At 39.6% G+C, this 26,277-nt stretch overlaps 1 protein-coding gene and 1 long non-coding RNA gene across 2 annotated transcripts in view; both read left to right on the top strand.

The window, feature by feature from the left end:
* The window catches only part of LOC127186813 (uncharacterized), a 133,863-nt gene extending 131,359 nt beyond the window's left edge, over positions 1-2,504 (top strand). Inside the window, exon 4 of the long non-coding RNA XR_007830412.1 lies at positions 2,470-2,504. This is a non-coding gene — a long non-coding RNA (uncharacterized LOC127186813). The remainder of the gene's footprint in view (positions 1-2,469) is intronic.
* Positions 2,505-2,510: 6 nt separating this feature from the next.
* The window catches only part of Ncoa1 (nuclear receptor coactivator 1), a 97,068-nt gene continuing 73,301 nt past the window's right edge, over positions 2,511-26,277 (top strand). Inside the window, 5 exon segments of the mRNA XM_051143092.1 lie at positions 2,511-2,604; positions 7,658-7,763; positions 13,460-13,626; positions 16,407-16,504; positions 23,362-23,539. Coding sequence (XP_050999049.1) covers positions 7,675-7,763; positions 13,460-13,626; positions 16,407-16,504; positions 23,362-23,539 — 532 coding nt within the window. The 5' untranslated portion in view covers positions 2,511-2,604; positions 7,658-7,674.

Below are 26,277 nucleotides of genomic sequence, written 5' to 3'. Positions count from 1 at the left end.
AGGGAAGCAGTTACACCAACCAAAGGGGAAACTTAGCTAATGCTTCTGATAGAGGGTGTGCTGAGCTGTTGGTGAGCTGGAAGGTGAGTCTGTTGTGGATTGGCCAGAGATGAGGGATAGGGTCCCAATGCAGCTTAGACCCTGAGGTGGAGCACGGGCACCAGGAGAGCCTAGCCAAGTCACAGCATCAATCTAAGTATTATAGCTAGGAGACAAATGGTAATGTGGCAGTCGGGAGCCAAGGAATACCACAGTCACACCAGACAACAAACCTCATATGAGGCTAGCTGGTGAGAAGTAGCAGAGAACTGGGTGGAAGGCAGGGTTTATGTAGGGTTTCTTTTGGGGGCGGAGCTTTCCAGGGTGGCCTGGGATTGGAGAGATTATGTGGCTTGATATGGCAGCAAGCTCGGGAACTAGTAGGATTCTGTGGCTTAATTTAAAAGCTCAGGGATTGGTGGCATTCTGTGCTCAGGAATTAATGGGATTCTATGGCAAGCTCGGGGATTGGTGGGATTCTGTTTCTTGTCCCTGGTCTTAGGTCAGGTCAGGGTCAAGGTGTTTTTCCTTTGTCTTTTACCCTTTACAGCACATGACCCAGCAGCCTCTTCTAACCTCTACAGGCACAAGGCAACAGGTGTTGCACATACGTATATGTAGGCAAAACACTGACACACATAAAATAAATAAATCTTTTTTTAGAAGATTAAATAAAGAATGAAATCCTGGTTGAATGTTTGATACTACAGGATGCAAAGCATCTTTGGCGTTTTTCAGAATTGATCAATATTTTGATTTTTTTAAGTTGTCAGTGCTAAGAAAGCTGCTTCATATAAATATGTAGTACAAAATGGCAAAAGCATATTTAGGACCATTTCAGAAATTACTGGAAATTCTAACCCAATCACAAGCCAAAATTCATTTACTTATCTTTTTTAAAAAAAAAAATGGAAAGTGCTGGAAAAAGGAGTCAACAGTCAAGAGCATTTGCTGCTCTTCCAGAAAACTCAAGTTTGGTTCTCAAGACCCATAGCAAGCGCCTTACAAATGCCTATAACTTCAGTTACTGAGGATCTAACACTGTCTTCTGGCCTAGAGTAGGTACACACAGACGCACAGACATACACAGAGAGAGAGAGAGAGAGAGAGAGAGAGAGAGAGAGACATAAAATAAAAATAAATCTTAAAAAAAAATAAAAAACTTAAGCCAGCCACATAAACAGCCATTTTCAAATAATTTTTCTAATAATACAATAATACAACTATAATACTAATTTGAGACTTAAATGTTGAAGAATGACATTTAGGAAAAGGCTGTCTTCGTTTTTCATAATTAAACAATCATATACTCTAAGAGCAGAAAGGTTTGTGTGTGCAGTCACACATCATGATTCACAGACTCCGATGTCTGAAATCTGAGCTGAGGTGTTTCAGACATCATCGTTAGCATTTTGTGGTGTGCAGGTACATGTGGTGCAGCATGTGCATATTGTGTGTTCAGAACCAAAGCCACAATGACGTCGTGAGGCACCACGTGAGTAAGCACTGCCAGAAACATTTTAGACACATTATACATTTAATTTCAAATTAGTTTTTTAATTTGAGCATACAGAAATCTTTTACTGTTATCAAAATTTTTGTAGCTTTCACCGTCAGTTGTATGAATGTGGAGATGCTTGTGCAGAAAGTTCTGTCAACCAATTTCAAGTTCCCATTAGCTCTGATGTGCATTCAGTAATGACTAAAGCCCATGAGACATGGCTTTCTGTCTTGACTCCAGCTTCCCAGCACTTAAGGGAAGTCCTGACAAAGTTCCTACAGAGAAAACCTTCTGAGTATGGGTTTCACCCAGTGTGGCTCCCTTCCTTGAACAACAGTCAGATCTACAATTTGAGTCTGCTTTGATCACTTTCCAGTGTCTTCAAACAGTTACTTTTATATTTTGTCTACAGTTTATAATTCTTCTCTGTGAGCAGATTAATACAGTACAAGAGAATCCGTTGTTGTGGGAACCAGAGCTCAATTCACTTTAAATATAAAGGTCTGTAAGCTTTTCCAATAGAAAATTTGAAAGTAAAATGTTATAATAATTTCAATACATGGGAAGCATATATAAATTGAAAGAATGAAATAATTTGAAACATGAAAATCCTAACTTATAGGTAATAAGAAGGATAAGCATGCAAATGTTGCCAGAGATGATTTTTTAAAGGCTTCCCAGTGAGTCTCTTAGAAGTTGAACAGAATGTAATTATGCATTACCTTAGTGGCAAGCTGTCTCAGAGAAGACCAGCAGGAAGGTCTTTGCCTGCAAATTCAGATCTTCATCCACTCTGTTTTGGAAATATTTTTTTCATTTGATTTGAAAATTTGCATTTCTTTTATTTCCTACTATTTCTGGCCTTTATTATTTCTTGAAGAATAAAATGGCAATCTAACCTCTCGTTTGCTTTTTTCTTCTCACTTTAGTTGTGTGTGTAATTGGCCTTAAATGAGGTGAGAGCTCTGGACAGCATCACTCCACTCCCCCAGAGCTGCCCTCTGCAGCACTTGATTTGACCACATCTACTTTGAGGACTCATTATGAACAGAGAAGTCTCCCAGGTAGGGAAGAGTTGAAGGACTTTGTCACTGTAAAAGTGTGAAGGGAAAACCATTGCCTGTTGAGTTTTTTTGTTTTTTGGTGTGTGTGTGTGTGTGTGTGTGTGTGTGTGTGTGTGTGTGTGTGTGTGTAAGTATGAGCTTGGTCTGGGAGGCTTGAAGGTTATTGTAAAATAAATGCTAATATTCCGAAATGGAAGTGTTGGCAGATAAGCAGTGTGTTTAGAGTGAACGATGAGTTTAGGAGATAAAGGTAAGACCATCGATTGAACAAACAAGTCTAAGATCTCTTATGTAGAAGCGACACAGCTGATGTAGTTACAGCAGTGTATTGTACTTAGAACTTGAGTAGATGATAACTGCTCTTGCAGCAGTGAAAAATGTTTGTGTGAGATTATGGGGGTTAATTTGCTTCACAGTAATAACAAGTTTACTATTTATTTGTGTCTGATGACATCATGACTTACTTAGATGGGCATAATAAATAATTAAACATAGTAAAATTTAGTATAAAAATAAGTAAAAGTCCTGAATGAGACATGTTTCCATTGGAGATACAAGGAGACCAGGAAGTACATGAGAAGATGCTCAGAGTCACTAGCAATTAAGGAAACATGTATCAGTCCCATAAAGAAATACCATTTTATAGCACCTGAGTGGGATTTTACAGAGGGCAGCTGCCTTTGACAAGGATATAGAGTTGTAATCCTCATGTATTGTCACCTTAAAAATGTATTGTCCCAATAGGATGTCCTCCCCTCTGTCCCACTTTCCTGATAAGTGAAGACTTTCATGGGACATGCCCCTTGGGCTAGTGTCCAGATATAAGTGAGTATATACCATTTGACTCTTTCTGCTTCTGGGTTAACTCACTCATTATGATTCATTCTAACTCAATCCATTTGTCCACAAATTTCGGAAATTCCTTGTTTTTAATAGCTGAGTAGTATTCCATAGTGTAAATGTACCACAGTTTCTTTATCCATTCTTCTACTGAGGGACACTTAGGCTGTTTCCAGGTTCTGGCTATTATGAATAAGGCTGCTATGAACATGGTTGAGCAAATGTTCTTGTTGTGTGCTGGAGCATCTTCTGGGTATATTCCAAGGGGTGGAATAGCTGGGTCTTGAGGAAGCCTTATTCCCAGTTTTCTGAGATAGCTCCAGGTAGATTTCCAAAGTGGTTGTACTAGTTTGCATTCCCACCAGCAATGAAGGAGTGTTCCTCTTTCTCCACATCCTCGCCAGCATGTGGTGTCACTTGAATTTTTGAGCCATTCTGGTGGGTGTAAGATAGAATCTCAAAGTTGTTTTGATTTGCATTTTCTTGACAACTAAGGACGTTGAGCATTTCTTTAAGTGTTTCTCAACCATTCGATATTCCTCTGTTGAGAGTTCTCTGTTTAGTTCTGAGCCCCATTTAGAATTGGGAAATAGAAGGATCCAGAGGGTCCTAGAAACCTACAAAAAGAACATTATGATGGGCAAATCTGGGTCCAGGGGTCCTGCTCAAACTATGGTACATGCCGAGGACAATACATGCAGTAATCTTCAAACCCCTACCCAGATCTACCCAATGGACAGAAAATTCTTCACAGTTGAGTGGAAAGTGGGGTCTGACTTTCACACGAACTCTGGTGCCCCATATTTAACCACGTCCCCTGGATGGGGAGGCCTGGTGGCACTCAGAGGAAGGATAGCAGGCTACCAAGAAGAGACTTGGTACGCTATAAGCATATAAAGGGTAAGGAGGTCCCTCTCAGTCACAGTTATAGGGGAGGGGAGTAGGGGGAAAGCGGGAGGGAGGGAAGAATGGGAGGATACAAGGGATGGGATAACAATTGAGGTGTACTATAAATAAATTAATAAAATATATATATAAATAAAATAAAATGTATTGTCATCCAGAAAATCAGAGTTAATTACTATATAACATGACAGTTCTAGTCCCAGTTTTACACTCAAGATAATTAAATCTTACATACACACAAACACTTATGCGATGGGTTCACAGCAATATTACTGATAATGCCGAGAAGTGGAAATAACTTAAACGTTCACCAGCTGATGAATGGTTAAACTAAAGAGAGAGGGTGGCCTCAAACTCACAGAGATCCCCCTGCCTCTGCCTCCCGAATGCTGGGATTACAGGCATGTAACCACCACCTGGCTCTTACTAGCTTCTTAAACGTACCATGTAAATTACTTTAAAGTTTTATCGTTTACATCCCTCAAAATAAAAAGAAATCATGAGGATAATGATTTTATAAACTGATTCACAGTGGGTATCCAGGGCTTAGAAGAGAAGTTATTGTAAGCATAGCGCTCAGTGCACACTAGACACTCACTTACATTGGACAACTCCTTACACTAAGGTCAGTGTTTTAAAATTTTGTCTAATTTTGTCTAAAATTACCTTTGCTAGAAATATAGCATGCAGCCAAGAATTTTATTTTGATTTTTATTGAATATAAAACTGAAATTCATATCTGTAATACATTTTTACATATGCATAATTTGTTTCTATATAGATTACATAGACATCCCAGCACTTAGACAGAGGCGGAGATAGGTCAATCTCTGTGACTACAAGACCAATCTGAGATGGTATCTAAAACAACAGCAATAAAACACAAGTTGTGTGTGTGTGTGTGTGTGTGTGTGTGTGTGTAGCACTTGATTGGGCAGGTGTTTAGTTGTTCCTTCAGCAAGCTTGTAGTGCACTGACACACTAGGTGAACTGAAACTGTAACCTGTGGAGGAGGAGATCTGTGAGTAATGAGAAGTTACAGAGGAGTTTCAGCCGTGCTCGGGCTTGCCTTTAGTAGGGAAGATGGGGGCTCTTCACAGTCATTTAAGGAAGACAAGGCTGGAAAAGGCCATTTGGAAAACTATTTCTGTAGTACACTAGATAGTGGAGCTCCACATGATAGTGACCTGAGCTCCACATGATGACAAAGGAAGGGGGGAGGCTAGATTTAGGAAAACAGATCCTGGTGTGTTCTTGCTTGTAGGATATAAGATAGGAGACTAAAATGGCTCAAAGCACAAAAACACACAAACAAGCAAAAAACATACGGAGCAAATATGTTTAAAGAGACATTATGGACTTAGACCAAGGACAGGCAGGTCATAGTTAAACTGTAAATTAAATGAGGTTTTTCCTCCCCCTTTCTTTTTTTGATCATGTTTCCTACAGTAAGGGGGAATCCAATTGACTTTTATGAAAAACAAAATGAAACAGTGGTATCTTGGAAATGACATCAGGGCAAGTGGTTTTGCTAGCTGAGTGTGGTGGTGCACTGTACACCTTTAGTCCCAGGACTTGGGGAGGCAGAGGCAAGCAGATGGCTGTGAGGTCAAGGCCAGCCTGGTGTACAAAGTGAGTCAAGGACAGCCAGGGCTACACAGAGAAACCCTGTCTCAAAAAAAAAAGAGTGCCTTTGCTGCTGTTTATATGACATATTAAAAATGAGGGTGAATAGAACTGAAAAGCAAGAAAAAAATCTTTCATTAATCTAGAATCCTTGAGATTTTTGGTTCCAAGCTAGGATCATAATTATATCTGAGACTGAAGAAGGAGACAGTATAAAATCTCCTAAGAAAGAATTGGCAGGAAATGTATAGCAGTTACAAATGATGAATAAACAAGAAAAAAAGAATTAAAAAGCAATTGCATGATTGCATGAGGTAGTGGGTAGGAAGACTGGGACTTTGAGGCCAGCCGGGGCTGCAGTCTTAATCCCAGGCCAGCCCAAGATGCAGAACAACCCTGTCCAAAGAACAGACTGTTGGGAGTGTTGGATAGTTTGAAAACTATACTTCTAATATGGAGAAATTGGAAACATTCTCTCTTGTCTGCATGAAGTAATCTCCTGATTAAAACTGCAGGGATTGTTTATATAGTGAGAAGAGGGCAATGCTCTTTGGCCTGTGGAAGATCTATAAAGAGTGAGATTTAGAAGTCGGAGAGGATTACGGCTGTGAGAGGTTGCCACAGATTTCCACAGTTGTCTCAGTGTTCCCAACTTGACTGCTGACGTACAGTGCTATGTTGTTTAGTAACTTAGACTTAAGGAAGAGCTCCAGATTTTCTCATTTCATGAATTTTCTCTCCCCTTTTGAGGGTAAAATGGAGTTAAAGATAAGGGTAGCGTTTGACACTATTGAAATCCAAAAGGCAGTGATGACTCTAGGGTCAAGGATAGGGTTCTGCGTTTCCTCAGGGCTCTGCCTCTGCAAAGCAGTGATTGATGCGGACAGATCAGTAACTGGCACATGTGAAGACCTGGCTGACATGCTAGGGGAATGACTCTGTGTTCTCTGGCATCCATACTAAGATCCTAACATAGACTAAACATTTGATCTTGGTCTCTCATGATATAAACATGAGGTTGGGAATATGGAATTCAGAGTGGAAAAGTACAATTCAAAAATCCAAATTGAGCTTATCACTTTAACTTTGATCATATGTATATTGTTCATTTCACTTTAACTTTAATCATATATATGTTGTTCATTTTCTATCAGTATAAAATCTCCAGATTCATGAATAAAGTTGTTTAAAGCCTTTTTGCAAAGTAGGTCTAAGTAGTAATTTTGAATCTGAGTAATAATAATAACAAATATTTTTCAGAGCCCAGTTTTTACATTTACACATGAAAGTGATTTTTCACTTGGTAAAATGTATTTCTAGTTAATTATTCTAAAACAATCTTTATCCTGATTGATTATGGCAATTTCACAAGGGATTGTTAATTTTATTTTACTGACTTAGAAAAGTCAGTATAGCAGCAAGTAGCTGGTGTCCTGTGGTTCTGTGGAAGCTGGCGTTTCCATGATGGCTGTAGTCACCTAGTCACTGTCTAGAGACATTTGTGTGTGTGTGTGTGTTTGTGTATGTGTGTGTGTGTGTGTGTGTGTGGTTGTTTTGGTTTGTTTTTTGTTGTTGTTGTTTGTTTTTTGTTTTATGCTTACAAATAACAAGGGAGCTTCCCCTACCCTTATTTGGTTTGAAATGTCATGAGAGATTTATTTTTCTTACCCTCTCTGTTTAGGTGTGAAGTTTATCAACATGAGTGGCCTTGGGGACAGTTCATCAGACCCTGCAAACCCAGACTCACATAAGAGAAAAGGATCGCCATGTGACACACTGGCATCAAGGTAGGGATGCATTTGTCTCTGGCAGAGCTTCTTTTGGTTACTTCTCCAAGACTTTGGAGCTTTGTTTCATCTGTTCCACATTGAGTGGCCACCTGCCTTTTGCTTATTTAGCACATCCTGTCCTTTCATGGAGGGCATGTACTTCTCCTTCCTCCCGACTTGCGTCCTCTTTATTTCCACAATTAATCTGTAACTGTGTTGCAGATGCTGTGTTAGCCATTACTTCCTTAAAGGGAGGCTTCTCTTCCTCCCACAACTATTAGCTCAAATCTCCCTTCCTCATATATCCATTCTGTACATATCTATGGCTTTGACTCATAGCTACAGGCTGTTGCCAGAATATGTGCTCTTTGCCTAAGTTCTTAGCGTCTTTGCTAGACTGCAGGCTGCTGTAAGGTAAGGCACTTCCCTGTTCATGCTCACTACTGTGTTCCTAGTTCACAGTGCAGTATGTGGCTCTTAACTAGTAAGGACAATAAATCTTGTCAAATGAATAAATGAGTGTATTGAACATCTTTAAATGCTATGGTAGGAGCTAAGAAGTACATTATTATAATATATTAAAAAACAATTATTTATGGCATTAGCTACTTGCTGTGTTTTCTAAATGACTATATTAAGCAAGGGAAAGAAATTTTGTACTAAGGTAACCCTAACAAATGCCAGATAAAGGAGGAACCTCACTCAGAATAAAAGCATTTTCTCAGCTAACAAGAGGAAAGTGCAGATTTTATTCCGTTTGGCTTCTAGGAACCAGATTGAGTTTTGTTTTGTTCTGTTTTGTTTTGTTGTTGTTCTGGTTTTTTGTTGTTTTTTTTTTTTTTTTTTTTTTTTTTTTTCAGTTTCTGCACTAGTGACATCCTTTGCTGTGAAGGCTGTGTGTGTGTTGAGGGATGTTTAGCAGCATTACTGCATGTACACCTAAATGCCAGTAGTGTCCTAGTTGTAATAACAAAAATGGTCTGTAAACATTCTCAGATGTTCCCCCAGGGGCAAGGAAAGCAGAATCACCCCAGCTGATGACACTGATCTCAGAGAAAAGCTGCAGCAGCATTTCAGCTGTTAATTGTCTGCTTTTCTCCCTCAGGGAGGGAAAGGAGAGGGTTTAAAAGAATGCTATAGGCTTATTTGCCTGCTCTTTGATCACTTCCCCCTGCCTGGACTGCCTTGCCAGGCCACGGGTAGAGGATAACTCAGTCCTAATGGGACTTGATAAGCTGGGGTGGGTTGGTAGGGGGGGCTCCTGTTTTCTGAAGAAAAGGGAGGGAGAATTGGGAGAGAGAAGTGGGTAGGAGGAGAGGAGGGATGGGTGCTACAACTGGAATATAAAGTGAATAAATAAATATTTTTTTAAGCCAGTTGTAGTGGAGCACACCTTTAATTCCAGCACTCAGGAGGCAGAGGCAGGCAGATCGCTGAATTCAAGGACAGCCTGGTCTACATTTGAGTCTAGGACAGTCAAGGCTACACAGAGAAACCAAAAACAAACAAACAAAAAACTTCTAGGTCTAGAGGCTGGAAAACAAAGTGACCATTCCTCACAGAACAGTCACCTAAATGCTCAAGCACATGTGTCCAGATGCTAGGATAAAGGTTCATGCCATGATGTGAACCAGATGTTTGTTGTCAAAGTTAGTGCATTGTTTATTTCCATATATAAAGTCAGTCTTTCTTAAAGGAAAACTTAGGAATAAATAAGATCATTGTATTTTATGTTTAATTTCTCATTTGAGGAAAATTTGAATATATAAGAACAGAGACTAAAAAGCTACATGTAATAACCATATAACATTGGTAATATGCTGCCATATTAATATCTTATTACACTTGCCTTTTTCCTTTTTCTGCAATTTCTTTGTTGTTGTTTTGGGCAGGGTTTCATTCTGTAGTTCATATTAGCCTTGAACTTGGGTCAGTCCTGCTTCAGTTTCAGGGGGCTGGGGTTCTGGCATGGACCATCATGCCCATATTGTATTTTTCAATTGATAGTTACTGAAGTATATGAATGCTAACAGTTGTGGACATCAATAACATATCTGCCTACTGTGCTCAACAATCTCCTTTCCTGTGATGGATTATCTGCAAATTGCCTTTGTTTTTGTTCTGTATGTGTGCATGTGTCTGTACATGATAACATCATTACAGATACCAAAATTTTATGTGCTCTTTTTTCTCTTCTTTGGATGTTTTGAGATAATTATCTTGATGTTTGCTTGAAAGATATTTGAAAGCACTGACCCCTTCAGGTTTATATGTATGGGCTTCAGGTTTAATAAAGCAGTATCTTTGATATGGAAAGTCAGAAATGTATTGCTTTGAAACTGTTTGTGTATTAATGCAACCTTGCAATGCTTCCTCTGGTCCTATTATTATACGCTGTCTCCCCGAACAGACTGTGAGCTCATTAGCCATAAAGAGCATCTGTTAGGCCTCACAAGATGTTGCCAGCCCTGTGGCAGAGCCAAATATTACTGTCTAAAGAGCCCAAGACAGAACGGCTTCTCAGTTACAGTTCTTTGTGGTGAGGTTGCTTGGAGCTCTCCAATCCCTCATTTGTACTAAGAAAACGAAGAGTAAGATGCTAGTTTTAAACGGAGGTTGGCTATGCGTTATCCCTCTTGAGCATGTCCAGCTTAGCTCAACAAGTGCTTATTATTAGGTGCTGACTGTTGAGCCGACACCATCTGTGTGCTGTTGGAAGGATCTAAGTGAAGTGAGAGGCAGGCTTTCTGTCTTCAAGGAACTTGCAGATCTGGCCATGCCAATGATTCTTCTTAAATCCTCTTGGGCTCTCCATTTTTGAAAAAAAAAATAAATCATTGTAATTAAAGTCATACTAGATGGCATTTATTGAGCTAATGGGACATTCCAAGAACTTGCAATGCGTTTCATACATCATATCTTTTTAATCCTCACAAACCCTGGGAGGTAACTGATGTCATTATCCCAGTGGCTCAGATGAAGAGATTGAAGCCGAGAGGCTAAACTGCTGTTCACTTCTCTGGAGTTGATAGCTAGTCAGTGAGTGGAAGCTCGAGCCCATGCCCCTGAGCAGCGCTCACATTGCACCAGGACAGGTGAGAGCGCTGGGACCCTGCCCACACCTCCTCCTGTCCGTGTACTTCTGTGGTCGGCCATACGCAGCGATTATCCATAGGTTTAGAACTTCATATTTCCACTCTCACTTTACACATATAATTACTTCCTAGGGTTTGTGAGGATTAAAAAAGATAAAACATGTAATATGCTTTATATGTAAGATCTCCCTACGTCTAACTTTGTGCCATACTCTTTCTGGGCTTACCTACCATTTCTGTGAGTTTCTATAGATTTTGGTTTTGTGGTAACATATTACAATGGCCTGTTTCCTTTTATTTTCTTTCAGGTTACATCTAACTTACTTCAGAGTGTTAGGAAATATCACATGATTATCTGTCATATGTTAAATTTAGGAATGTTTATTGAGTTTGCTAGTACATTAATTAAGAAAGAATACAACATGATCCATAGGATCAAAAGTATTCTGGAAAAAATGGCATCTCCAAACATGCATTGACTTTTTTGCATAGTGTTATTCCCTAAATACAGTATGACAGCGACTTGTACAGCATTTGCATTACATTAGGTGTTACAAGTAATGTGGAGCTGGCCTTAAGCACGGGGAAGAACCTCCACAGGGTATGCAACTATACCATTTTATATAAAGGGCTTGCAAGTGCTCAGATTTTGATGTCCACAGGGCTCCTGGAACTGGTACTGCACCATAGAATATTGTGAGCCCAACTGTACTCATGAGAATTTAGCTCAGGACAGCATTAACTTGCATGTCTGCCACATAAAAGGTAATAACTGGGTTTAGCAAATGAGGGAAGTTAGTCTAAAGTAGTCGAGGAGGCCTTTCCCATACAAGCTAGGGTTTTTGTGCTCTCCAGTCCTTCAGTTCTGATTTGGAGCATATCTGCTGTATTTCTTTCCTATGTGGTTATTGGCTGCTTCACTTAAAGATGATTTTTATTTCCCTACTCTGGTTTTACTGGTGTCTGCTGTTCCTTACTGTGTATAGCTAGTGTTTCAGCTCCTCTCTTTATTGGGAAACGGTTCTTTTACTCCATAATGGTTTCAGGGATTTCGGTATTACACAAAACTGAATAGCAAAAACCTGCTTGGTGGCTGAGTGTGGAGCACACACCTGTTACCTGCAGGTAGACGGAGGCTGGTCACCAGCTCCAGAACAACCTGCAGTGTATAGTGAGACTTTCATTAGCCACTGACACTTAGACCTTTAAGTTTCCACAGCTCCTACTCTATACTGAATCCACTAAGTGTGTCTGCTATCTGTGAGGTTCCCTAAGGCAAAGTCGCATGTCCTCAATACTGTCATGTTACAGATAAACCCTTGTGAATATGAAAATATGTTCTTTGTCTTATTTGTGCTTTGCTTCAGTGTCTCAGAGTGAAGTTTGTCAGGATGCCTTGCTGTGTTCTGTTTAAGTTATTAAGATAAGAGTTTTACTGTGCAAAGTGGAAATAATTCCTCAGTAATGAAAGATTTAACAGATAAAGTCAGAATGTGTGGTTGTTATAGTTTTAAGTCTGATTGTGTTTGGGGATGTGCACCATTTGTTGGTACTGTGTTTTATAGCAAACGCAGTAAACTAGTGGCCTAGGTTTTTTCAGCATAAGTGCTTTTGTTTTTAAAGTCTTTACAAATGTTTCAGAAAAGAAAAGGACTTTTAAATTGTTGTTTATTGTATGGTTTTTAGCAACTGATTTTTCTCTCCCCACAACTATTTTTTTCTACCACTCGTACGTGCAGCTAAATGATTTTAACTGCTGTTTGTAAAACAAAGCTTGTCATGAACAGTCTTTCCTATTTTATTTGGATAATGGAAAGTTTCAGAATACTATTTTACCATCTTTGAATGCATTACCTAAAGCAGTGGTGACTTGGTGAAATAAATTAGAGATAAAGATCAAAAAGAAAAAATGAGTGGTAATTATTCCACATGTTCAGTAGACTTCTTCTGAAGTGCTTCCTTCCTGTGACATCATCTTTCTTCTTTTTCTTCAAGGTGATTGTGCTTGACTTGGTTTTAATATTGACAAGAACTTACATGGAGAGTTAATTTTCTGCTATATTTAGAAAGGAGCTGTAGCCGACTGCTCTTCACTCTTTTTGTAGTTGATTTACTTTTTAGAGTGTACTTTTGAGAAGCAACTAATGTTCCTATCAAAGTAAGAATGAAGAGCTTACCAGAGTCATCAGTACAATTCGCCTGAGCTACAATCATTAGCGCTGTTTAAACTGTAGCAAAATTACTTGGAAATTCCAATTCTATTCCAAATACACAGTATCCCCAAGCATAAGAAGTGCATTTGATGTTTTCTGGTTCCTTTAATACCTGGTAGCCATTTGTTATCTGGAAGTGCTGAGGTACATACATCTTTGACGAAACCCATCTGTCATGGTAGCCATTCTCTCTACATATTTTAGCCAGAATTATTTTGTGTACTCGAGCATTTTGTAGTATTTGAGTTTTAGATGTGATTTTAATTTGATTTTTAAATCTGGTTTTGTATTTCAAGAAAAACAAGATTTTCTTCAAATGTGTGCCATTAACATGTTTGATAAGAGAAGGAAATAACATGGTGCAAGTGTGTGCTAACTGGATTTTTTGTGTGTATATGTGTAACAGTACCGAGAAGAGGCGCAGAGAGCAAGAAAATAAATATTTAGAAGAGCTAGCTGAATTACTGTCTGCCAACATCAGTGACATTGACAGCTTGAGTGTAAAACCAGATAAATGCAAGATTCTGAAGAAAACAGTAGACCAGATACAGCTAATGAAGAGAATGGAGCAAGGTAAAAATAAAATAAAGGCCACGTTCTCAGCTGATCTGATGTTTGTGACATGTTACTCTACTCTTCCAGGATTGTGACCTGCATTGCTTCATGCTTTTATTAAAGAAATGTTTTTGTTTAGATGACTTTTATTTTATTGAGTCAAAGAGCCTTTCTTGGTATTCCTGGTAGCTGACTAGATTAACTTGAAAACTAGTGAAGTAATTAAGCAAGCCCAGGAGGTTTTATAGCCCGATGTCATAGCGCCTTAGCAGGAAACACAAATTGTGGGGTGGGACCTGAAGCCCTGGCATCCAGCTAACATACAGTAATTTCTTGGTGAGAATTTCTCTGGCTTGTCTGAGAAAGCTTGCCTCTGCCTGGCTCACAGTGGGGTAAATAGTTCTCTGGGCAGGGAAAGAAATCCCATTGTATTTTTTGAGGTTCATATTTATAGCACCCATATTTACTGGGAATCCGAAACCACTAATCCCTTGGTTTACCTGCCAGAATAAAGGTAAAGCAAGCTGTGGAGCACTTCTACTCATGAAATGCTATAGGTTTTCAGGAGAGTGTGCTAACACTTTTATTGTGTATGAGGAAATCATCTGTGGTCGGTAGGAGTGCAAACCCCCAGACCTTCACATTAATAACAGCAGTGTGAAAAAACTGCAGACAACTATTACCTAAAAAGACCCAAGGTCCATGACTTAAAGATTTTAGAAACTGCAGAGTAGTCTAGCGACAGTTGATTTAGCAAAGAGGAGAAAGTAGAAGCCTACAAACACCAGCATCCTTGCTTGCTCTTAGTCCGAAGCCAGAGATGGTGGGATCCTTCTGTGGGAACTGAGCAGACCCAGGGAAGTATCATTTGCGAGATGCCTTGTGAAAAACCCACCTCCTTGCTACATACTGATTGCCAGGTGGTGCTTTTGTGCGTCTCATATGAACAAAAGCCACAGGCATCACAGGGAAGGCTGCAGTTACAAAGAGAAAGGCAGAGGAAAGGAAATGCGGGGAAGCAGAGACAGCCAGCAGGGGGCAGCAGCAAAGCTGTGTGTCAGCCCCTGGGACAAAGGAGAAATCGCACCCTTGAAAAACAGTAACTTTTGGAAGTTAAAACAGAGTACTTGGGAAACTCTTAACCACATTATTGTGTTTCGCTTTTTCACCTCTTATGCTGCCTGCCCCACCTACCCCAGGCACAGTGGTTAGTTGTTCAGGATCGATCTTCCATGGCTCCGATGTTCTCTCCCTAGGTACCCACTGTCTGGATACCCACTCCCACCCCTTCATGCCCTGTCTCAAATGTCTTCTCATTGAAAGTGTTCCCAACTGCTCTTAAAAAAATTTTTAAGTGGAAAATATACATATCCTTCAACGCCTTTCTTGATTTCTTTTTCCCACACCACTTTTTACATCTACCATGTAAGTTAATTTTAAGAAATCTCTTAAAAAGTAAAATAGACAGAGAAGTAATGGAAAATAAGAGAAAAAGATAAGAAATTTACAGGTTTAGTTCAAGACTGGGTAGAGGATAATAAATGACGAGAGGGATTTAAAAAAAAAAAAAAAAAAAACCTTAAACACAACAAACTTTTCTTGAAAATAGAAGGATCTGATCCTGGATCAGAAATACTCCTGTAGCTGGGCGTGGAGATGGAGCACACCTGTAACCCCAGCAGTTGGGATGTTGGGGCAGGAGCGCCACAAGTCTAAGTTGACCTATTCTGCATAGGGGGACCCCATCTCAACAAGGGGCGGGAGGAGGGAAAGAAAGAGAAGAGGGGTACTGGGAGGAGCACCCACTCATACAGCCCAGCACAGTTAGCACAGGCTGCTCACACCCGTGCACAATTTAGTGATATGTTAAAACACCAAGGAGAAAAAACAAGGAAGAGGTAGGTCTCAAGCATAACATTTCTATTGTTGGGTTTGGGTTTAGTAATGTGGCTGCTGCTTTGATTTGGGGTTTTTTTGTTTTGTTCTATTTTGCAACAGGATCTTACTATGTAGCTCTGCCTGGCCTGTAACTTTCTTTTGAACAGGCTAGCTTCAAACTCAACAGAGATACCTGCTACCATCTCCCCAGTGCTAGGACCAAAGGTGTGTACCATTATGCCTGGCCAGGCAGAGTGTTAAGGGATAAGCTAAGCAGCACACAGAAATCAAAAATTTAAAACTACGCCCGAAGTATACAAATAAAATGGGTACTATATAAAATATATACCTGGATTTACTTATAGGGTATATTTATAGCCATTGTATGGAGATATTAGACATTGACTCATACAAAGCTGTAATTACATACACGGAGAGGATATAATCCAGGAAGCATACCTACTATTACTTGAACAGGATAATCTAGGTAGATGTCAGGAACTCAGACACCCCTGTGGATTGTGCTGCCAGTCCTAGGCTATTTCCGTCACAGTGTATAATAAACATGGCTGACATGTCTGCATGCCAGCTGGCCAGATTAGAGTAAAGGAAAACAGACAAGCATACCTTTTCCTCTACAGACAGGGTGCAGAACTGTCCATCGCCCTTTTCCCATCCCTTAGGCCGTTCTTGTGCATAACCATTCCTAGTTTAAGTTTTCCTAAAACTTTAAATGCTTTGCTTTCACATAAAGTAATTGAATCTACAGGAGTTTAATGAGTTTTTAAATTTTTTATAATTTGCTTAAAAAGTAAAAAGTCTTCCTTCTATCAGTGATATAAATCTATGTGTCTTCATAAACTGGCTCTTAGGAAAACAAACTCTTTGGATGTATAGTTTTAAAAGTTTCATTATTACAGAGAAATCAACAACCGACGATGATGTGCAGAAGTCAGACATCTCATCGAGTAGCCAAGGGGTGATAGAAAAGGAGTCGTTAGGCCCTCTTCTTTTGGAGGTAAGTATCCTTGTTGAAAATCTTTGTCTTTACCAATTTAAGTTTTCTTTATCTTCAATGTCATATGTCCAATTAATAACTTAAGAAACAGAGTAGTTATTTAATCTCTTAAAAATAGTATTTTTCCTATACTGGTTGATGGTTGTTATTTCAGGATTAATGTGAGTAATGGACATGAAAATCTTTTCATATAGGTATTCCAAGAGTCTAATGCAAACCAAAGCCTACACAATGGCTTTGCTTGCATTTCTGGAGTGATTAGAATTATCTAGGAAAAGAAAACTGAATTAGGCCATTACCTGATACATAACTAGTTTAGCTGTCTAGTACAATGCATGTATACCATAGAATTTCACCTTTAAGTGAAAGATACTCCACTGCATTGGACTAGGTATTTTCCTAAAATATTTTCTGGATAAAGTAAGTTTAAACTGATTTTACACACACATGCACACGCACACATACACACATACGCACACTATAAGTAAGAATTAAATTACTATCTAACTTTATAAAGTGAAAACTTTTAAACTTGAATTACTTTGCAACTACTGTATTATTTCACCTCTGTCTTTTCTCTGATATAATACTGCCTAGATTTTGGAAATAGATACTTTGTTTCTGCACCAACCCATCACCTTCAACACTTTCTCTTGTACATGAATGTAAAAGCACTTATCTGTGTATGCACTCACATGCTTTTCTCTCTCAAAAACGAACTGCATATTTGTGTACCAAAATATATGCAAACTAAATTCTTTCCTTGTCCTTTCTCAGGCCCGTCCTTCTGGAGACATAGAGTCTTTCTAACAAAGTTGTACACGTCTCTATTTTCTAATTCTTGCACATGTTTTGTTCTGTTACAATAGCTTGCATGGTTTTTGCATATGGTTCCTTCTACCTGGTCAAGAGTAATGATACCTTCTAAAGATACTTTTTCAAGGGACTCTTTATCCTGCCCTCTTGCAGGATCCTCATTCTGTCTTTAACCTTTGAAAATTTCTCCATTGCCTTTGCCTACTTGGGCACTGTAAATGTATTTGGACTGTGTACTTTATTCCTAGACCTCTGTCCAGTGACTATAAGTGACAATCTCGTTTAAAGCCAGCCTCTGCAAGAAGTCTTGCCCAGTATGAGCCCTGCTGGGAGTGCAAGGTGGTTCTCCTTAAAGGGTGACATCCTGGGCAGATGAGAGTACTCTTGGGGTGCTTGTGTTGTGCTTGGTGAACAAGCATTTCTTACCATCTCTGTGTGCAGCACATCATAAGGCCAGCTGTCAGGGAGAGTTTTCCCTGAGAGCACATGTGAACAAAACTTGTCGAAAAAGAACGATGGCAAGTTGTCTTCATCAGGCACAGTTTAGAAAATAGGGACATTTGTATATTCATAGTCACAACACCAGACCTCAAAACATTCCCTGAATTATTATCATTTTTTGAGATTGGGATCGGGGTATATCTTCTACTATTGACATAATTTTTATATCTTAAAATGTATATATGCATGTCTCATTTATAATAAAAACAACAATTAGGAACATAAATGGTATGCAACACTGATTCAGTTACTATCCAAGGATATCCCAGAAGAAAATTTAGATCTACTTTTTTTAAAATGTGTATTTTAATTATTCTTATTTTTATATTAACTGCAAAGTAAATAAATAAATACTGAACACCCTCCATGAAATTTATAACTAACCTGACATCTTAAAAGTTAGTTGAATTTGCAGGTGCCTTTGCATGTCCATCAAAAACTCAAAATAGGGCTGGAGAGATGGCTCGGAGGTTAAGAGCACTGGCTGCTCCTTCAGAGGTCCTAAGTTCAATTCCCAGCAACCACATGGTGGCTCATAGCTAACTATAATGTGATCTGATGCCCCCTTCTGACCTGCAGGTGTACATGCAGGCAGAACACTGTACGCATAATAATAAATAAATAAATCTTTAAAAAAAAGAACTCAAAATAGTTTACAAAGTGTTTATTCAGTTGCTGAGGTTTGCAGAGTACCACACCCCTCTCTTTTGCATCTTTAGACTAAGTGAGAAACAGCCATAGCAATCAGTTTGAATACAAATATATATTCCCTTTTTTCTCACTAAAGAAAATCTTACTGGAGTCACAGTAGCTGAATGGTTAAGGTGTTGGACTTAAAAACGGTACAGTAATTACTAAAAATAGGATTGTGCTCTTTAGGAAAATCTTGGTTGTATGCTTTGTGATGTTTATCTAAAATGTAATTCTAAATTAAATGTAATACTTTAAGCAATAACTCCATCCCTTGTTTATTGATGGACACTTAGGCTGATTGTATATCTTGGCCATTTTGACTAATGGTGCAATGAGGGAGTGCTAATACCTCTTCAAGGACTGACTTCAATTTCTTTGGCTAGATCTACTTGTTTTTTGTTCCATTTTTATTTTTGAGGATCTTCCATGTGGTGTTTCATATTGACTCTACTAGTTTATATTCTGTTTTGTTTTGTTTTTTATGGTTTTTTTGAGACAGGGTTTCTCTGTGTAGCCTTGGCCATCCTGGACTCACTTTGTAGACCAGGCTGGCCTCGAACTCACAGCGATCCGCCTGCCTCTGCCTCCCGAGTGCTGGGATTAAAGGCGTGCGCCACCACGCCCGGCTTTAGTTTATATTCTGACTAACAAGTACAGAGTCCTTTTCTCTAGATCTTCATCTGTAGGTTTTTGTTTTTTTTGGGTTTTTTTTTTTTTTTTTTTTTTTTTTTTTTTTGTCTTTAAAAAGTAGCCATTCTGACAGGTGTATGATCATATATGTTCTAATTCACATTTCAACTTAAGTGTCCATTAATGGATAAATTAATGGATAAAATAATGGATAAATTAATAAAAAGTGCAATTCACAGTGGAATACTATTCTGCCTTTTAAAACACAAGGAAATGTTATTTATGACAACATAGATGAGCCTGGAAGATACTATAGCAAATTATATGAGCCAACTAACAGAAAGATAAGTGCTTCCTGAGGTCACTTACTATATGAAGTATAAACTGGGCAACTTACGAAGGCAAAGGGCAGGCTGTAGGGGCTGGGAGGGAAAGAGGTCCAGGATGGAAGATGTTGTCTAAAGAATTAAAATTTTCAGTAAAAGTGCTTGGCATTGATGATGTATCAGCACTTGGGAGGTTAAGAAAGGAAGATTAGGAACTCAAGGCTATATAGTAAGTTTAAGGCTAGTTGTTCTCTCATTTTGAACAGCTGTGGCTTTCTTTCATAGTGTCCATTTTCTGCAGAAAGAAGCTCCTTCGATTGGGGCAGGCGCTACACTTATTTGTGGATATACAGACACATGGTTTAGGAAAGTGGCAGTAGTACACTCCCCTCCATGACCCACGACCTCACTAGCCACAGGTAGCTGGGTAGGTGTACAGTACCAGACATGGTTTCCCTTCTGTTGAGAGGCCCGTAAGTCCAGTTAGACCAAGATACAAGTGCCACTGTTGGATTTTTAGAGGTATCTTGACCCTGCTGGCTGCCATTGTGGTTTTAAATGTCACAGCTGGGGAGGACTACCAACTGCTCCTCTCACTCAGCAGCTTACATAGCACCTTTGGCGGGAGGCTTTTGGGTCAGATCCAGCTCAAATCCCGCAAGTCCTGTCTCTGAAATGCATAATGTCTTCAGCAATAGGAACTTTATCGTCAGCTTCTAGGAGGCAATAGTAATAGCCTAAATTATTTTAGGAGTCTCTTGGAGTCCCCTGACCCAGAACTCAAAAGGAGATTTCTCGTGTTAGGGATCCTTTAGAGGAGGCATTATCATCCCAAGTGCCATAAACTACATCTCGTTTAAACTGCACATGTACGTACGTACGTGTACACACACACACACACACACACACACACACACACACACACACACACACACACACATCATATGCAATTTTAAGTAAATATAAAATAGTATGATTCTCTATGGCTATTTCAAGCATCCTCGGTGTTATTTCTCTCTCTCTCCTTCCTCTTCTTTGGCATAGTCCCCTCCCACTCTCCAGTTAAAGACTCCTCCCCTCTTTCTCCATTTCCCTGTGTATCCTACTCCCCTCTCTAGAGCTCCTTCGCCCCTCCACAGTCCCTTTCTTAGTTTCCGTGCTTACCACAAGTTGTATATTCACATCTGACGAGTTGGCGCTAGGATCAACCAATGAGGATGTTGCGCAATGTAATATTATCTAGTTCTACCCATTTATATGAACATTTCCATGACTTCGTGTTTCTTTACAGCTGAGTAGTATCCCATTGTGTATATGAACCACATGTTCATTATCCCTCCGTCAGCTGAAGGACTCTTAGGTTGTTTCCGTTTCTTAACTATTGTCACTACAGCAGCAATGAGCAGGCTGAGTAAGTATGTATGGAATAGGATGTTGAGTCTTTTGGGTATATGCCATGGAGTGGCAGAGCTGGGCTACATGGTAGATTTATTTTTACATTTTTCCACACTGATTCCATAGTGGCAGCACCACTTTGCAGTCCCAGTGAGACTGAGTGAGGGATTCCCTTCCCCTACATCCTTACAGCATTTGCTGTCCATTTTTTCCTACTCTTAGCCATTCTGATTGGAGTAAGGTAAATCCTCAAAGTTGTTTAATTTTGCATTTCTCTAATGCTATGGAAGAACATTTAAAAAATGTTTCTTAACCAATTTTATTTCTTTTTAGAACTGTTTGAATCAAACTCTTGTTTGTTTCATTTGTATATTTTGTAAAAAAAAAAAAAAAAAAAAAAAGAAAGAAAGAAAGAAAGAAAACCTCACTACTACATAATTTTTCAAATAGCTTGGAAGATTTTAAAATATAAGGTGACATTGTCAGCTCCAGTATTCCAGATCTTCCTTAAAAATTTGGAACTGACACAGCTAGTCCATTCCATGGAATATACCCAAAAGATGCTCTAGCACACAACAGGGACATATGCTCAACCATGTTCATAACAGCCTTATTCGTAGTAGCCAGAACATGGAAACAGCCTAAGTGTCCCTCAGTAGAAGATTGGATAAAGAAACTGTGGTTCATTTACACTATGGAATACTACTCAGCTATTAAAGACAAGGAATTTCCAAAATTTGTGGACAAATGGATGGGTTGAACTAGAAATGATCATAATGAGTGAGTTAACTCAGAAGCGGAAAGAGTCACATGGTATATACTCACTTATATCTGGACACTAGCCCAAGGGGCATGTCCCATGAAAGTCTTCACTTATCAGGAAAGTGGGACAGAGGGGAGGACATCCTATTGGGACTTTAGGTGAGAGAAGCATTGGCGAATGGGGAAATAGAAGGATCCAGAGGGTCCTAGAAACCTACAAGAAGAACATTATGACAGGTGGATCTGGGCCCAGGGTTCTTGATCAAACTATGGCACCAGCCAAGGACAATACGTGCAGTAAACATGAATCCCTACCCAGATCTAGCCAATGGACAGGACATTCTTCACAGCTGAGTGGAGAGTGGGGTCTGACTTTCACACAAACTCTGGTGCCTCATATTTGACCATGTCCCCTTGATGGGGAGGCCTGGTGGCACTCAGAGGAAGGATAGCAGGCTACAAGAAGAGACTTGATACCCTATGAGCATATACAGGGGGAGGAGGTCCCCCTCAGTCACAGTCATAGGGGAAGGGAGTAAGGGGAAAATAGGAGGGAGGGAGGAATGGGAGGATACAAGGGATGGGATAACAATTGAGATGTAATATGAATGAATTAATAAAAAATATTGGAACTGTCTGGACTTCACAAAGGACCAGCATGCTATCTATGTACAAGGCTTGATTTCTTCCATATGTTTTAGATTGCAACCTGAGGGTTCTAACAGTGTCTATGCCACTGGAAATTCTTGGTGCCCCTGGGGGCTCATATACCTTCTCTTAAAGAGCCTGGCTCCATCTCTGCACACAGGAGGCCCCTGGAACCTGGCTCCTGTTACACATCCCAATAACATGTTTGCTGCCCACAGGCCTCACTGTACTTTGTATCCTCAGCCCCACACTGCTTATGCCTTGCCATGTGCCATGTGCATCTCTCTTCCTGGAATAGCTTTCCCTAAGCCCTCTTCCCCTCCCCCACTGTGGTCTCCTTTAGTTTGATAGGGCCTTGTAAGGTGCTTCTCACACCGCCACCACTCCCAAACTAGGCATCCTGGTTTGTGCTCACGGTGTTCCTTATATCTGTGACACCACATTGATCACTAGTACTTTATTATGCACGTCCACTCTTTCACAGGCTTCTCAAAGGGAAAGGCCGGGGATTAACCTACATAATGTAGAGATTTCCAAGACTAAATTAGTCACTTACTTTGCATTTACTACTATAAAAAGTCTTCCTGGGATGTAGAGACTGTTTGGTAGTTAAGAACACATACTACTTTGGCAGGAGACCCAGGTTCGATTCCTCGCACCTGTGTCAGGCAGTTCACAATCACTTGAACAGTTGTTACAGGGCACCCAGCATCTCTAACCTCCAAGGGCGTCTGCACTCATGTGTGCACACGCACATGCATAGCACACACACTTAAAAATAATAAAAATAAATATTTAAATTGTTTCTAAGAAAGAAGGTTGATATCTTTTCATTAATGCCCACTGAAAACTTTAGTGTATAGCCCATTTGAAAATTATGGCCCCCCTCACAGAGAAGCATTTCCCCTTCTAACTTGACATATATTTATTTCTAATATCTTTTTAAAGAGAAAAATGTGTTTCTTTTTATGTTTTAACCTCCCAGTGTTTTATTCAGTGTCTTCATGTCTAATCCTTTTCTTTTTCTTTCTTTCTTTCTTTTTTTTTTTTTTTTTTTTTTTTTTTTTTTTTTTTTTGGCTTTGCAGGCTTTGGATGGATTTTTCTTTGTTGTGAACTGTGAAGGAAGAATTGTGTTTGTGTCAGAAAATGTGACGAGCTACTTGGGTTACAATCAGGAAGAACTAATGAACACCAGCGTCTACAGCGTACTTCACGTGGGCGACCATGCAGAATTCGTCAAGAATCTGCTACCAAAATCGCTAGGTAGAAAGAAATTAACTTTTTCCATCTAATACTTAGTATTATAACATATATAGAGGATGGTAGTATAAAATAATATACCTAAAATATTTTTAATGTGGTTACAGCTTCAGATCTATCAATGGCTCATAAGAGTCTTCGTCATCAGGGTACTGCCATGTCACATGATAGTGCAGGAGCCATAACAGTTACATTACACTGCTGCAAGAAGCTTCCAATTATAGCTCCCTTTGCTTTCAGTTTGGATTATATGCAGAGAAGCCACACCCTTCTCACCATCGTGATCACAGGGGGGAAAAAAACAGAAGGAAAGAAGAAAAAGGTCAGGAAGGATATGCTGCTGTACTTTACACCTCCATAGTCCAGGCTGGATGCCCTGCCTGCCAGGGACAAGCCCAGCTGAAAGAATGAACGGGGTTGATTCCCGGCTACTGTTCTGTCCACTGAACTGTGTGCGTAAGGCAAGGCCAGGACCTTAGAAGTCAGGGTACTTCTGCTGATTCTCGTGGCACGACAGTAGACCAACAACCGCCCTGTGTTTGCTCCTTGACTTTTGAGATTCCTGCTAGAAAGGTCTTCAGGGCTCACGTTCCAATAACTCCTACTGATTGAATTCCTAGTAGGTATGTTTGGAGCAGTCAGTGTACATGTATTTAGTGGAACATGGGAAACTTCTCATATTTAGTTTCAGATTCCATCCATTTCAGATGTTTGTACCTATTTTCCCCATCATTTCTATGTTCCACTAACTCTGAAATAAGACGAACTTATCATACAGATGAATTGGTCAAACATGAGTTTTTCTCAGACACACTATGTGGTAACACATGTGAGTAGCAGATAGGAGGGTCCCCACCACCATTTAGTGTGGGAGCTGAGGCCGGAGCTCAGGGACATGAAACTAGGGTTCCTTTCGCACACGATGCCTTGGTTTCATCCTCTGCTACTATACATTATTTGCTTTTGTTCTGCCATCCCGCAGATCTGGTGTGTGGATTTAATTGCGCTATCTCATTTTATTGTTGGGGTAAACTTTCTGATATTCCTATCTGTATTAACAAAATATCTGTTTGAGCTCGCCTTGTTAGGAAGAGAACTGAGGTCACAGAAAACAAAACTGAGCTGTCTTCTACCCCCTGAAGAAGGGGTTCATTGCGCAGAAGCGCATTGCTCACTCCAGCATGGTTACTGCGATATGTTTCCATTCAGTTTGCCATCACCACTACCAGGTGGTAAATAAGACTGAGGTGTCATCTAATATCTGATGACATGGTGATCCTGCCCCTGGCCACCTGTAAGTCCTGGACTGGCCGTCTCCAGCCAGCCTCCACCACAGCTGGGGGAGATGTCTTAGTTCTGCTGCAGCGGCATGCTTTCCTCATTCTCCGAAAGAAGGACAGAATAGAAACATAGAAACAACACTGACAACTGCCTCTCCGGCCAGGTACAGTGGGGTAGACCCACAACCACAGGCCATGCCCGGTAGTCCCAGAGCACAGCATCTGGTTCTACAGTGGCATTTGGTCACATTTAGTAACCACTGGGACGAATAAAGCCCATTGTACTAACCTAGTAGCACAGATACTTTTTATAAACATTGAAGAAAAAAATATACTTCCACACCCATTCTTAAATCTCCATTATCAGAACTATCAAATCATTAGAAAATCAGAGGAAAAAAGGTAAAATGTTTATCAGCCTCCAGAAAAAATAAGACTATGAAGAAATTTGAAGAATTAAGATCATTATTTACAAATATGCAATTTGCACTTACATATTCACCTCCTGTGTGTGTAAATCACTAACATGAATCAAAAGATTATGTTCTTGTTTTCACTTAAATTAAGAAAAATTTATATCAAGAAAAAATTGAAAGATAGCATTAAAACTTGTTTCAAAATTGCTTTTGAATTTATTGGTGTAGAAGACTTCAGTGCCTAATTTGAACACTGAAAAATCATCACAGTAAGAAGTTTTGTCCAAGAAAACGAATATAGAACTGGAGAGGCAGTTCAGTGGATAAAGTACACAAGACTTGACTTTAGTACTCCAAAGCCCACGAAAAGAAATTGGTGTTGCTGGGCACGTCTGTTATCCCAGTGCCGAAAAGGCAGAGGCAGGGGACTCTTGGAACTGGCTGGTTAGCCTGTCTAGCCAAATGGGGGAGGTCTAGGTTTAGTAAGAGACTCCCTGTCAAAAGAAAACACAAGGTGGGGTGCTATTGAGGAAGGCACCCATTGTGAACCTCTGGTTTCCATATACACCCATATACATGCACCTACACAGGTGTGTGCATACACCACACACATATACACAAAAGCCTATGTTATGAAAGTTTAAGGTTTATTTGTGAAATTCTAATAAGCTGTAACTTGAAGTTTAGAAAAAAAATAAGATTAAGTTCTCACGATTCAGCACTTATTTCCTAGTGACACAGAGACTGCAGAAGGAGAGCACTGGCACACTGACATAACACTGGCATGGCCAATGCATCCTTCCTCTGCCACCCACTAGCAGTGTGGCCTGGGAACACATTTAATCCTCTGTTCGGCCTCATCTTTCATAGGAAGTTCAGAGGACATTCAAATAATAACTAACCTGTCACCTAGCTGAATTTCCTTTAAATTTAGTTAATATTACGATTGTTGGCTTTATCTAAATGTTTTGGAACTTTTCATTTCATGAGAGATAGATCTGTAATTTTGTATCATTCACAACTACTTGATATTTTAGATACTTTT

This window comes from Acomys russatus, chromosome 1, assembly GCF_903995435.1.
Source record: "Acomys russatus chromosome 1, mAcoRus1.1, whole genome shotgun sequence".
Classification (NCBI taxonomy): Eukaryota; Metazoa; Chordata; class Mammalia; order Rodentia; family Muridae; genus Acomys; species Acomys russatus.
This window is presented reverse-complemented; position numbering and strand designations above follow the sequence as displayed.